Genomic DNA, 13,464 nt, shown 5'->3' on the forward strand with positions numbered 1-13,464 from the left:
TGAACTACATAATTTTAATGAAAGAGTGAAAATAGAAGTATTACAGGGGTGGGAATAATTCACCAACTTATAATAAACCCCTAAAAAACACTTAAGACATCTACCGGTTAGTTGGATACAATGTATTATACTATATGTACAATTTACAACAGTATTCTGTTCATGCAATTTAAACTTAAAAGAGTAGAGAAAGGAAACAGGGATTGTGACAACAACCAGACCAAAAAAACAGAAAACAGCCTCAGGAAACAATGGGTCTTCAATCCAGCAAGAAAATTCTGCATAAGCTTGTAATGTTTTATATTATTTTAGATATAAAATGAATGAAGAAACAGCAAGATTCAAGTGTGTTAAGAAAGGATGTAACTTTGATGGGGTTAAAGGTGAAGCTATATATCATGTGGTCAAAGAACACGCTCCTATTCATACAGTGCCGTTTTATTGTTCTCTCTGTGGGTACAGATGTTTCCGTTTAAGACAGCTGCAGACTCATGTTCAGAAATGGAAATTTCATCAACGCTTATCAAGCGGAAGCCATGAAGATGATGTTAAAAGCTTGTGCATATCAAACACCCCATATCAAGTCACATGGGGACCTGTATATGATGGTAAAGTGGACCTCATAATAGTACGTTTATTTTTTATGGTTGTCAGTTTTATGCTAATTAAAAATACTAGATAGAGGCTAAGGTTATAACAAAATTCAAGTCAAAATTCATTGTAACATATATGTTAAATACCTTATCAGGGTAAAATATGAGTCAAAAGTCTTTACATTGAAACATATGTCAAATATGAACATGTACATTTATACTCTATCAGGGCTATAAAAGTTCATACAATGCAACATACAAATGTTATTGTCAAATTGTATTTGGCTACCTGGGCTTGTCAGTATTCCTATCGAAGTTTGGTGGTTCTCTCCAGACACTCCAGCTTCCTCAACCAATAAAAAAGTAACCACCACGAAATAAATAAATTTTTTGGCATCTACGTACATGCACAGACATAAATAATTGTTTATTTTGCTGATCATCATATTAGTTCATAAGACAAAAATGGTACAGTAGACTCCACCTATTAATCTGATATCGGTTAAATGGCTATATCAGCTGTTCTAGTATCACTTCAAAAAACCAAACCCACATCTACATGTATGTTTTTCATTATGTAATGGAATATTGGATATAAGAATATACCCATATATATATACCAATTGGATAGGTACAACAGAATACTGTAAATTCAGAATGCATTCATTTATTTTTGCGATTTCTGTAGAATGATGCTAAATGCTTTATTAATTACTGCGATTTCATGAAAATTTGCGTACAGATGTATGTATCAGATATCTTATGACTTAATGCAAATTTGGATTATTGCAAAACTAAGCTTGTCACATTATTTGCATTAATACAATGCAATAATTTCTGAATTTACAGTATTTTGAAGAAAAAAATCATGTAAGATATAGACTAGTTCAGTTGTACTATTATATTTCAGTATCAGCCAACAGTTAAGAATATAGGATTATCAACAACAACCTCATATAATCATCTACAGCAACCAGTCAGAACAAACAGATTTCAGGATAATGCTGCAGCTACCTCTACCTTTCAGCCATCATTCTCATCATCATCGGGTAAAGTTCATATCCAAGGAGTAATAGCCCAGGCACAGCATGCATTGGATTCCCAGCTGGCCCCTGCTACAGGTGCTGTTGTTCCCTGGACCACTGGTATCACTGGACAACAACATTCTATTCATCCCCCTCCCATGCAGCCGAATGTTCCCCCAGCGGGTGTAGTAAGCTATGCCAACCCTTATCTTCAATCTGCTAGCTCTGCAGGATTCTATCCTAGTCAGCAATTCCTGCAGCCAGGAGTAATGGCAACAACAGGTCTTGGAACTCAGGTAAAAATCAATTTGTTTTATATTTTTATGGAAAATACATCATGTACATGGATGCCTTTTGAGTTACAATGTTTTTTTTAATTTTGTGTATACAAACAAATTGTGATTATATAAATGTGGACACTAAGTCACTAATTTGTGTGAGGCGTATTTCACAGAGAATATTACATGTACATGTACCAATAGAAGTCACAGAATTTTTACAGAATATTATATTAATGTCGCTTTTACCAGAACAAACCGCCACAAAATATCTTGTCTGTTTCCAACCTTCAAAAACATTTTTGACAATTTAATGTCTTACAACTTGCAGTGTTAAAAATATCTGAAATAATAAAGTTTGTCAATAAAGCATTATAATTTACTACATGTTCTTGGAAGCTATTTTATCAAGTATTTGTTTTAGGGGCTCTCCATAGAACTTAGTGACTATATTAGTTGCAGTAAAATATATGTGAATGTGTATACATTATATATATATAACCAGTCTAAAAGGTTACAATGTCACCAAAATATAACAATTAAATGAACAAATGTTAAATATTTGGGATAACAGATATCCTTCTTCAGTATGATTGCGATGTAAATTGCATCATAACAATCTTGAATTCTATACAATAAAACAGTAAAACAGTTTTACTCAAACATCAAACTAAAATATAGAGACGCAAATACAATTTAAAAATTTCCAAAACACGACCCAAAGAGATTCTTTGACCTTTTAGACTGGTTATATATTATATTTTGTAATGAACTGTATCATATTTATATGATCCATTGCAATTGCCATGTAAGATTTTTTCGTTTGCTATTATTCAGTCATTAAAGATTTAGAATATATATATATATACACATGATACCTTCTGGTGTGATACATTTTTTTATGACTTAGTGCTTAGAATTGCTGAAAATTTAAATGTACACATGCACATGTCATATTTTATATATATAATACTTGAAAGTTAATGATCTTAATTTAATCTGCAGGGTACTTATTCAAATGCTAATATACTTGGTAAAGCAGCTGTGAATGAACAGTTTACTCAAAGACAAACTGGTTTAGGAGGAAGTGGACAGTTATCACCAAAGTCAGGTACCAATCAAAGATATTCCAGAATATCCAATCAAACTCAAGATTATCAGTCACATGATACTAGTAAAAGAACATCCAGTTCTAAATCACATGACCATATAACAGCCAATAAACAGGATAGGTCATATGATAGACCAAGAAGTGATGGTAAAGATAGGAAAAATTATTCAGAAGAGAGAAAAGATTTTGTTAGCAATGAAAGAAGAGACCACCACTATAGTACTAGAGACCAGAAAAATTATTTTGACGAAAAGAAAGATTACAGAATTGATGATGAAAGGAATGATTATCATGATTCTAGAGACCGAAGAAACTATTCAGTAGAAAGAAAAGATGATAGAAGAGATGAAAGAAGGGATGATTATCATGATACTAGGGACAGGAGGAGTTATTCTAAAGAATTGAAAGACAAGAGAAACACTGATCGAAGAGATGATTATGTTGATGATAGAGACATTAAAAGAAATTATCGAAAAATTGATCATAGGAACAACAAAAATCAATGTCATTATGATAATGTCAATGATTATAGAGATTTGAATATAGGTGATCACATGGACAACAAAAATGTCAACCGATACGAACATAGAGATATGGTCGGTGATTCCAGAGGTTTTAGAAAAGAGGAGCATATGGACAACAAAGATAGCAGTCGACACGTTGAGAGATACGACACTAGAAAACGTGATGACAGGAGGGATGATCAACAAATTGATAGATATGACATCAGGAAACAAGATGATTATAGGGATGATCGTCAAATTGACAGAAAAGATATCAGAAAAGATGATCGACAAATTGAGAGAAATGATATCAGAAAATTTGATGACAGAAAAGGGGATCGACAAATTGAAAGATACGACGTCAGAAAAGAAGATCGAAAAATTGAGAGATACGACATCAGAAATCAGGATGACAAAAAAGATGATCGTCAAATTGGAAATTATGATGTCAAAAAACAAGAATACAGGAGGGTTAATCGGCAAGTTGAGAGGTATGACATTAGAAAATATGATGATAGTTTGGATGATCGACAAGTTGACAGAAGAAATACTCAACAGCAAGGCAGACATACTGATCCTGTTGATAGAAGTAGAGTTAATCAACTAGATGAAAGAGACAGAAGAGATGAAAGAAAAGAAACAACCTGGAGAGAAGAAAATTGGTTTGTAATTTATTAAAGTTTATGTTTCCTATAAAGTGTCAAAATTCAATATAAATTTTCATTAATTTCTAATGTGTGTGTGTCATTAAATATTTTTCCTATTTTCCCTTTAGAAATACTTATTCCTTATAATGCCTACATAAAAAATGGTGAATATTTTAATGATCAATCTGTAATTCAAACTTTCAGACAAGGTGGGTACTATTAGCTTGATTAGGTTGATAATTTTGATTATCAGGAGTTTTATTCAGTAAATTATTTCTCAAAAACCACAATATCACATAAATGACAACATAAAAGTTTTCATTTGGATAGCAACTTTATAGACTTCTTTATTTATAGATATAAGAAGATGTGGTTCATGTATGAGTGCCAATGAGACAACTCTCCATCCAAGTCACAATTTGTAAAAGTAAACCATTATAGAATGTATAGGTTAAAGCACAGCCTTGAACACAGAGCCTTGGTTCACACCGAACAGCAAGCTAAAAGGGGCCCACAAAATTACTAGTGTACAACCATTCAAACTAGAAAACCAAAGGTCTAATTTTTATTAAAACAAGAAACAAGAAACAATTTATATGAACAACATCAACAAACGACAACCACTGAACATCAGGTTCCTGACTTAGGACAGGTGCAAACAAATGTACAAATATGTTCAAATATATAAATATATACATTGTATATGCATTATTAAAGTAGTAGATAGTTAAATTCAAAATTGTTTGTTTACACAACAGGACAAGAGGAAATGATTCTTCAAAACCAAAGGGAGATAATCGATCTAGATTACAGGAAGATGCAAGAAAAGTCAGCAGAACAGATTATGACAATTATGATAAAAGGAGGAGAGATGATGACAGAGACACAAATAATATATACAACAAGTCAAGCAGAGACAAACGTCATACCAACAGGTTTGAGTCTTATCATACAAAAAATATTATATTTTTAAAACAAATCTTATTCCCCTTTAGTTTGTTTAGGATGGCCTTGACAGCATAGAACAACTATTTAGAATTTATACTACAGAACTTTGTTATTACAAATTTTCCATGCATTTATTGGGTTATCAAATTTAAAATATATTGGCCTTGTAATTGAGCAGCACGCTCAGATAACTGTATTTAGGTTTCAGTCAAGGATTTTGATAATTTATTCTGTTAAAATTTCAGTTTTATACATTTTTCTTGTTCATTTTAAATTTCCAAACACAAATAACATTTATACTTTAGTTACATTGATGAAATTTTCTTCAAACCAATTTTCACCCTAACAGCCCAGAAAGGAAGAAATTAAAGACAAAGGATAGTGGTAAGGTCTCACAGAAATACCATCGTGACGATGAAGACAGTGGTCTTGATACGGACTTCAATGAATATTATGATGATTTAGAAGAGGAAATTCCACAGTGGCTTCGGTGCACTCCATCAGATGCTCAATTCAACAGAGATAAACTGGTGAGTTTTGAACTCATTGAATTGTGAGTATTGATGAGTTCTGAAGGCATTTAATGCGAGTATTGGTCAGTAGGGATGGTGCTGGCTTGATTTTGAAGAGTGTTATACTGCAGGTTTGTATGGAAAGATTAAAGAAATGAGTGGATTGAACAGCTTCATGTTTATGATAGTGGAGTGATAGTGGAGTGAAAAAGAGCCACAATTACCTAATGACAAACATTCTTGTCTAACTTATCAGTCATACATTTATTAAGAAAAAAAGTCAATGAGAGTTTTCTCTTTTAATTGAAAAAGGTACTCAAAATTATTATTATTTTCAAGTTTGGGAGAAAAGACAAAAAGAACATAGTTGTCAGCTCTCCAACCCGCTCCTCCCTAAAAAAATATATTGTGAACATAAAAAAGAAAAACATATTATTTGATTTAAACATACAGCTTTTCCTTTCTATGATTGATTAATACTTGATTATCATGTTTTAGTGTTAGGTATAAAAAAAAATAATAAGTAGACGAACCCATTCTAAATTATACCATAAATGAAATAACTGAATTTTATAGGACATTGATAAAGCTACAGACATTCAGACTTGCTTTCTAACTTGTTTGGTGTTTCTGTTTGTAATGAAGTACATTTTTACTATTAATCCAAATTAGTTTCAGAATGAACTTATGTAGTTTTTGGACTAGCTTTTAATATTACATTTGCATTATGAATTTGTTATATATATAACTTATTTCATTGTGCATTACCGGTAAGTAATTTTGAATTTGATTAAAAAAGGTTTTTTTATGAACAAATTAAATAAAAGATAAAAGTTATCTTTAAAAAAACACCAGCATGAATTACTATCATTATTATATGCAAATTTGTTTGGAACAATGCATCCATGTCTTTTTGGTCCCTGGTGGACACTTGCCAGAAAATGTCTCATTGGCAATCATACATTGTTCATATTTGTATAGGATAATTTGCAATAGGAAAGTGAAAAACAACTATTTTAGAATAAGAAACTAACAATTGATTGAAATGTAACTTCCAAAAGGTGCTTAAAATAGAAAATATACCAATGCCATGTATAAGTTCTCTTTTATCTTTGGCAGGAGCCAGTGTAATTGCCCAAAAGGGGAAAACAGGAGCTTTTCCTCTTTATCATCTGTTTTATGAATGACATGCTTATTAGCATGCAGCTTTATTTGACAAATGCTTAGTACATATATTTTCAGAAATGTAAATAATTTGTAGAAATATGAGAAGTTGTAAAAACTTCAGTATGCTGTTGATTCAATAGTTTCCATGGGTACCAATTCTTTGTAAATTGAGGTAAAAATCAAATTTTATGGCTATTTGGTTTCTTGGTTTTGCCGAAGTTTGTATTGAAGCCTATAGAAAATTTGTAAATCCATGAGAATAGGTAACTTATAAATTACAATGAATCCACAGTACTCTGTATAAGATCTAAGAAAAAAATGCTTGTTATTTTAGATGTTTAAAGATACAACTTTAATCTATGCCTGCATCGGAGGAAGAGATTTACACGTTGGACTGGATTGTGATGAATTTCATCTGGTTCCTGGTGCCATTCTTTCCCAATTGACCAATGAGGCATGCCAAAGAGCTTCAGAAATCCCAGGTCACAAGACAGTTTACTTCATTACAGGTATACCTGACCTTTTGACAACTCTCACATCACCTGGTTATGAGGAAACTATATTTGAAGATCGCAATCTGTTCGACACATTCTATAGCCAGATGAGGCAGACAGAGGCGGCATTAAAAATTCATAATTGTCATGTTGTTTTTGGTACCGTTGCGACCATGAGTCTAAAAGATTATAATGCTAACAATAAAAAGCTTCGAAAGACATACACACTCAGGTTTGAGAAAAGTTATGCTGAAATGCAGGAAAGTCTCCATCGCTTGCTGAAACAGATTAACCATACCATTACAGGGGTCAATACAAGACAGAAGTTACTAACACCATTTATTCATTCTCACCTTTGCAAGAGAGAAAAGAACAAGACCAAGTATCGAATGGACAAATTGCTTGATGGATTGAATCCATGTGGAACTATTGTGGATGGTTGGCGGAACACATTGAACAGAACTGTCCAGAGAAACAAAATAATGATGACCAAACCAGAATTTCTTATGAAGATGTAAAACATGGCTCTCTCATTGGACACTAGACTAGAGTTTTTCAATTTTACATACATTTTCAAATATTTTCCTTAGATAGACCAGAAATAGAAGCAAAGAAATATAAAGCTTATACATAAATTTAAAATAAGGTGTAAATTTAGAGGCAGAAATCCTAATAGAAATTTTGCATAGCCATTTCTAACTGGTTTTCTATGATTCACCTGAACAAGAATATGCTATAACACATGAAATATCTTTGAACACAGTCCACAAAATACCAGAAGTCTGCAAAGAAAATATATAGTACATGTACAATGTTTGAATTAAAATGAACTTCATCAGCAATAGAACAAATGAAAGATAATTTTTTGTTTGAAAGTTATTTTATTAGAAGCTATATTCTAAGCTGGTAGACTAGACCAGTGTAGGCATGGAATTTGGAAGGACACAGACTTGCTATTATAGCTGACGGTTCAAGCATCAGTATTTGATCACAGATATATCTGAAGACAACAGAACGAGAGTCATCATGCTGCAAAATACCCCATGTTGTTGATTACTGTTTTATGAAAATGAAGCTTTTAAGAATTTTTGGGGAAATTAGAGTTGAAACAGAAAGGAAAATATTGATTTGAAACCAGCAGCTGAAAATTGGATGAAGAAGGGTTAGAATTATGAACTCAAAACGATCAATAGAAAATTTAAAAAGTACTTTTGTAACTTTTTATAAAAGATCATTTTCTCCAGAATCAAACAGTTAACATGACATGTTATACAAATATTTACAGTTATTCAGATTCAAACACATGAATTTCATTGATCAGTGGCATGTAGTTCCAGAAAACTAAATCCAGTTATAGTAGTTCGAAGAAGACACTTACATATATAACTAACTCTTAGCTTTTTAGGGGGAAATCATATAGAGTGATTCATAATTTACAATATACAATCAGGGTTTTATCTCAATTCTCCTCAGATTGGTAAATCTGCCTTGTGGTTTTAGTAATAGATGGATCAAAACAAATCTTCCATATTTAAAGTGCCAAAGATTAGGATACAAAAATGATGAACTGGTGGTCGTAGATTAAAAAAAAACTATGAAGACAGTTGGATAATTGTCACAGACAATATTTTTTTTTGGAATTAGTATTCTAACATCAATTTCCCTCTGCAACCATGCTATAGAAATAGAAGCTGTAAAGAGCCATAATAGTGCAGCTACTTGATGTACATTTTGTAACATACAGTTTGGCATGCATTTTAAAGGCAAGATATAAAATTGAAGTTCGAAAGGAAACTATCAAATAGTTGGTTTAATAACGCTCTACAACCTTTTGATACATCAGATGAAGAGGAAAGGCTTTGTCAACCAATTAAATAATTTGTTTAATTCTACACTTTAACCTGCTGATGCATCTACAGATGAAGTTATAGAATTTCTGCTAGATGTGTTTTTAAATACTAAAGAGAATATGCAGGATTAGGATATGTTACCAGAATTGGACATATTTCACAGTGATGGAAAAAAATGATTGAAAAAGTTAAGTTGAAGGAAACAGTGATGGAAAAAGATAATTTGGTGGAAAATCATGGTGGATTAAGTGTTTGATGGAAACAGGTATTGAAAAACTGTTTGAAGAAAAAGCAAGGGAAAAAGTTATTATGGTGGATACAGTGATGGAAAATGTATTTGATGGAAAAGGAACAGAAAAGTAATTTGATGGGAACCATGTTGGAGAAATGTTTTGGTGGCAGCATGGATTGAAAAAGTGATTCTGTGGAAACAGTGATAAAACAAGTTCTTTGATGGTAACAGTGTTGGAAATTATTTTTTTAAAGGAAAAGCAACAGAAAAAGTGATTCGGTAGAAACTATAGAAAAAGTTATATTTGGTTGAAACAATGATGGAAAAAGTATTTGATGGAAACAGTGATAAAGAAAGTAATTTCCTGGTAACTGTGATTGAGGAATTATTTGATGGAAACAGGGATGGTAAAAGTTAAAAGGATGGAAAAAAATGATGTGACCAGTTAATTTGATGGAAAAAAATGATTTAAAAGATTATTTTGTAGGAAACAGTGATAGAAAAAAGTTATTTAATACCACAATGATGAAATTTCCAGGAACACTTTACTTGGTGGAAACAGTGATGGATGAATAGGCAGCTTCTGAGTTTTATGGATAAATTATACTCAAAAGTAAAATAAGAATATTTTGATTCAATGAATATCTAGAAGAATATTTATTTAAAGAAACTAGCCTCCCGTCAGAATGAATGTGGATCACACATGTGTAAAGATACTTTTCTAGATTTGTTGAATGTTTTTCTTACATTTTGTAAGAGGAGGGAAAAGACGAACTAAGTACATGCGAAAAGCATTTCATTCACAAGAAATCGTTTTCCAGTATACATGCTACTGTACATTAGAGATCAAGAACACTCACACCATTTAAGAAGACATTTTGTGTTGAAATTATAAATCCAGCATCTGTACATAGTACATAGATTTTGTAAAGGGATGCTGTATTTGTTTACAGTGGAATTTGAATCTCAGATGATAACATTTTTCAGGACACAGATTTTATATCTATTTGGATTTTTTTCTTTGAAAGCTTGATTGAAAGTAGATTTTTTTGCCCAAAAAATATAAGCCTTTATATGGCTGTTATATGTCTTACATAAAGTATTTAGACATACAAGTCACATATCACTCTTTACAACCAGAAAAAAAACTTATTATAACTTAGAATGTTATATTTTCTGAAGCTGAAGTCCAAGTTGAGTATTTATTTTCATTGTATCACCTTAATTTGAAGACATTGATTGTTTTATTATATGATTCTTTGTAGTATATTTCATTTTTTATCATGAATATAACTATAAAATGCAACTCAATAGGTATTTATTAGTTTGTAATTGTGGTAAATATGATCATTCATTATCTTCACTTTGGACATCAGCTTTACAGAGGAAAATGATAAAAAAATAAATAATCATTTATTGCTAGCTACATGTATACATATATTTTATACCAAACCCCTTTATTAATGAAAAGTGAAAACTACTTTGGGTATAATGCATATTTTACAAATATAGAATACCTTCTTGTTGATTAGAAATATTTTGTAGACTTTTCTCTTGATATTACTATGCTTCCGACGTCAGTAAGCTTTTAGAGGATTTTTGTTTAAACTTTTTTTGTTGCTCTCTTTCATTATAATTTTGCTGGAGAAAAAAAGTTTCATGTTATATGGAAATGTCTCCTTTTGCTTATACTCAAACTGATTATGTTCGTTTGAATTATTAGGAGTCTTTTGCAAGAGACTGAGTATTTATTTTTTATTTTTATCAATATAAATATAGTTTTTCATACAGCAATAATTATTTCATTTTCAAAATAGAATACAACATCATGTTTCACTATCAGATTTTCATGTCAGAGATAAACTTTTAGTAAATATATATTGCATTTATTAATAATAAAAATTGCTTTATGTGCTTAAAGGATTAACTGTAGCTTTTTTAGATTTGAAAATGAGGCCAGTAGATTTTTTTATCTGAATTTTTGTTTTTTATTTGTGTAAAAGGGCTTTTCTTTTAGCGCAATATTTTCAATATTTTTTCATAGAGAATGAATTTTTATGGAGCATAAGTTATTTGAAATTCTCTATTTAGTTTCGAAATTAAAAGAAGAATGCAATAGAAGAATCATGCTTTATGATTGATTTATTTTCATGGTGCAAAATAAAATTTACTTATATGTCTACAAATATATTTCTTATATGTTTAAGTTTAATGTATTTGTATTTATTATGTGTTGTTATTCCTATGAAATCTTTTTAAAATTGTTAAATTCAGAATTTACTTTAACCATTGTATCACCCACCTGAAGGTTTTTGTTCCAAAAGAAAATGTAAAGATTTAAAGGGTTGGAAGTCATTCATCCTCTCAAGATCAATCATTCATGATAGAAATTTGAAGAGTTTGTTTTCAAAGAGCCATTTAAATTCACACTAACTACCAATATACTCCATTTTTACAAGGTGTCTTCCAACCCTTCAAAATCATTGTACCTAGAACATGCCCTTTGAATTTAAATATTTTCTTGTGCTTGCTTGTTTAAATGTGTTTTGCTTGTACCATTTAATAAAAATAGTTATCTTATACTACAAACAAGAAAATATTTTCATTATTTATCTACCTTTAAAATGCAAAATAGATCTCTGACACACACTGGTATCAACCTCATTCTTTGACACACTGGTGTCAATTCAATATTTTGCACTCAGGTATCAACCTTATCCTTTGATACACTGGTATCAATAAAATTGAGAATGGAAATCATTCTCTGACTCTCTGGTGTCAACTTCATTCTCTGACACTCTGGTGTCAACTTCATTCTTTTGCACTCTTGTGTCAATCTCATTCACTGACATTTTGGTGTCAATCTCATTCTCAGACACTTTGGTGTTAACCTTATTCTCTGACACTTTGATGTCAACCTCATTCTTTTACACTTTGGTGTCAACCTCATTCTCTGACATTCTAGTGTCAACTTCATTCTCTGACACACTTGTGTCAACTTCATTCTTTTGCACTCTGGTGTCAACCTCATTCTCTTAAATGCTGGTGTCAATCTCATTCTCTGACACTGGTGTCAAATTCATTCTCTTACATGTTGGTGTCATAGTCATTCTCTGATACGCATGGTATTAAACTCATTCTGCCATCCTAGTGTGAAACTCATTCTTTGACACTTTGGTGTCAAACTCATTGTCTTACACTTTAGTGTCAACCTCATCCTTTGATACACTGTCAACCTCATTCTCTGACACTCTGATGTCAAACTCATTCTCTGATACACTAGAGTCCTTTATTTTGACACATATACGTCAGCCTTTTTTTTCTGATTGAACCTAATTTTGAAGAATAGCTTTTGTTTTAAAAAGTAGATAAGAAATCTGTCAATCAGAATATTAAATTACTTATACTAGTACAGGTACTCGATTTATATTTTATATGGAAATACGAAAGTTTTATGTAGTAGGAGGTAATTCATAATTGGTAACTTGCAACTCCACCAGTCCAATTGCAGCACAGTTGGAATCTTGTTTAGATACTATAAAAGAAAGGAGGCATGTAGACAGAGTTTATTTCTTTATGTTTTTTGGATTTTGAATTGAAAAAATAAACTTTGCAATTAATGTGGTAGTTAAATCAACAAACTGTGAGAGGATTTAAACTGACAGCCATTGAAGAAAAAAACAGAAATATTCTTAAACCATTTATATAGTGTTTTTCATGGATTTCTTGGTGATATAAAAGAACTGGAGGTTATCCTACTAAGATGTTACGTTACAATGAGTTAGTTCACTATTTAATTTTGAAGATTCAAATGAGAGTGAAGATTAAACCAGATTGTGAACATTCTGAAAATTGAAGGAAGAAGAGATGGTCATGATCTGTCAATATTAAGTGCCACTTCAGAAATTATATTTGGAGTCTGAGAAAGTCCTATTTGGGTGACTTACTTTGTAAAGACATTACCGGTAATGATGTAGATATGAGGTTGCTGACACTGTGCTATGTAATTGAAGAGGAGATCTGGTCTCATTTTTCTCCATAGAAAAACATAGGATGAAACCTGGGAATGAAGTATCGTTCAATTGCTGTATTTTTTTCAGCAAA

The 13,464-nt window shown here is 31.3% G+C and overlaps 1 protein-coding gene across 4 annotated transcripts in view; it reads left to right on the top strand.

The window, feature by feature from the left end:
* LOC139511568 (uncharacterized) overlaps positions 1-13,464 on the top strand; it is a 33,013-nt gene that overhangs the window by 3,974 nt on the left and 15,575 nt on the right. For 2 of the 4 annotated variants that reach the window (XR_011662046.1, XR_011662047.1), the window contains exons 2-6: positions 313-628; positions 1,504-1,914; positions 2,902-4,172; positions 4,916-5,092; positions 5,455-5,635. Coding sequence is in view for 1 of the 4 variants with exons in the window: in XM_071298411.1 (XP_071154512.1) it covers positions 320-628; positions 1,504-1,914; positions 2,902-4,172; positions 4,916-5,092; positions 5,455-5,635; positions 7,119-7,796 (3,027 nt within the window). In the remaining 3 variants the exon portion in view is untranslated. Of the gene's footprint in view, positions 1-312; positions 629-1,503; positions 1,915-2,901; positions 4,173-4,915; positions 5,093-5,454; positions 5,636-7,118; positions 11,958-13,464 lie in introns of those variants that run through there. The other 2 variants (XR_011662045.1, XM_071298411.1) reach the window with 2 other exon arrangements.

The sequence above is a fragment of the Mytilus edulis genome, chromosome 2 (assembly GCF_963676685.1).
Source record: "Mytilus edulis chromosome 2, xbMytEdul2.2, whole genome shotgun sequence".
Lineage (NCBI taxonomy): Eukaryota > Metazoa > Mollusca > Bivalvia > Mytilida > Mytilidae > Mytilus > Mytilus edulis.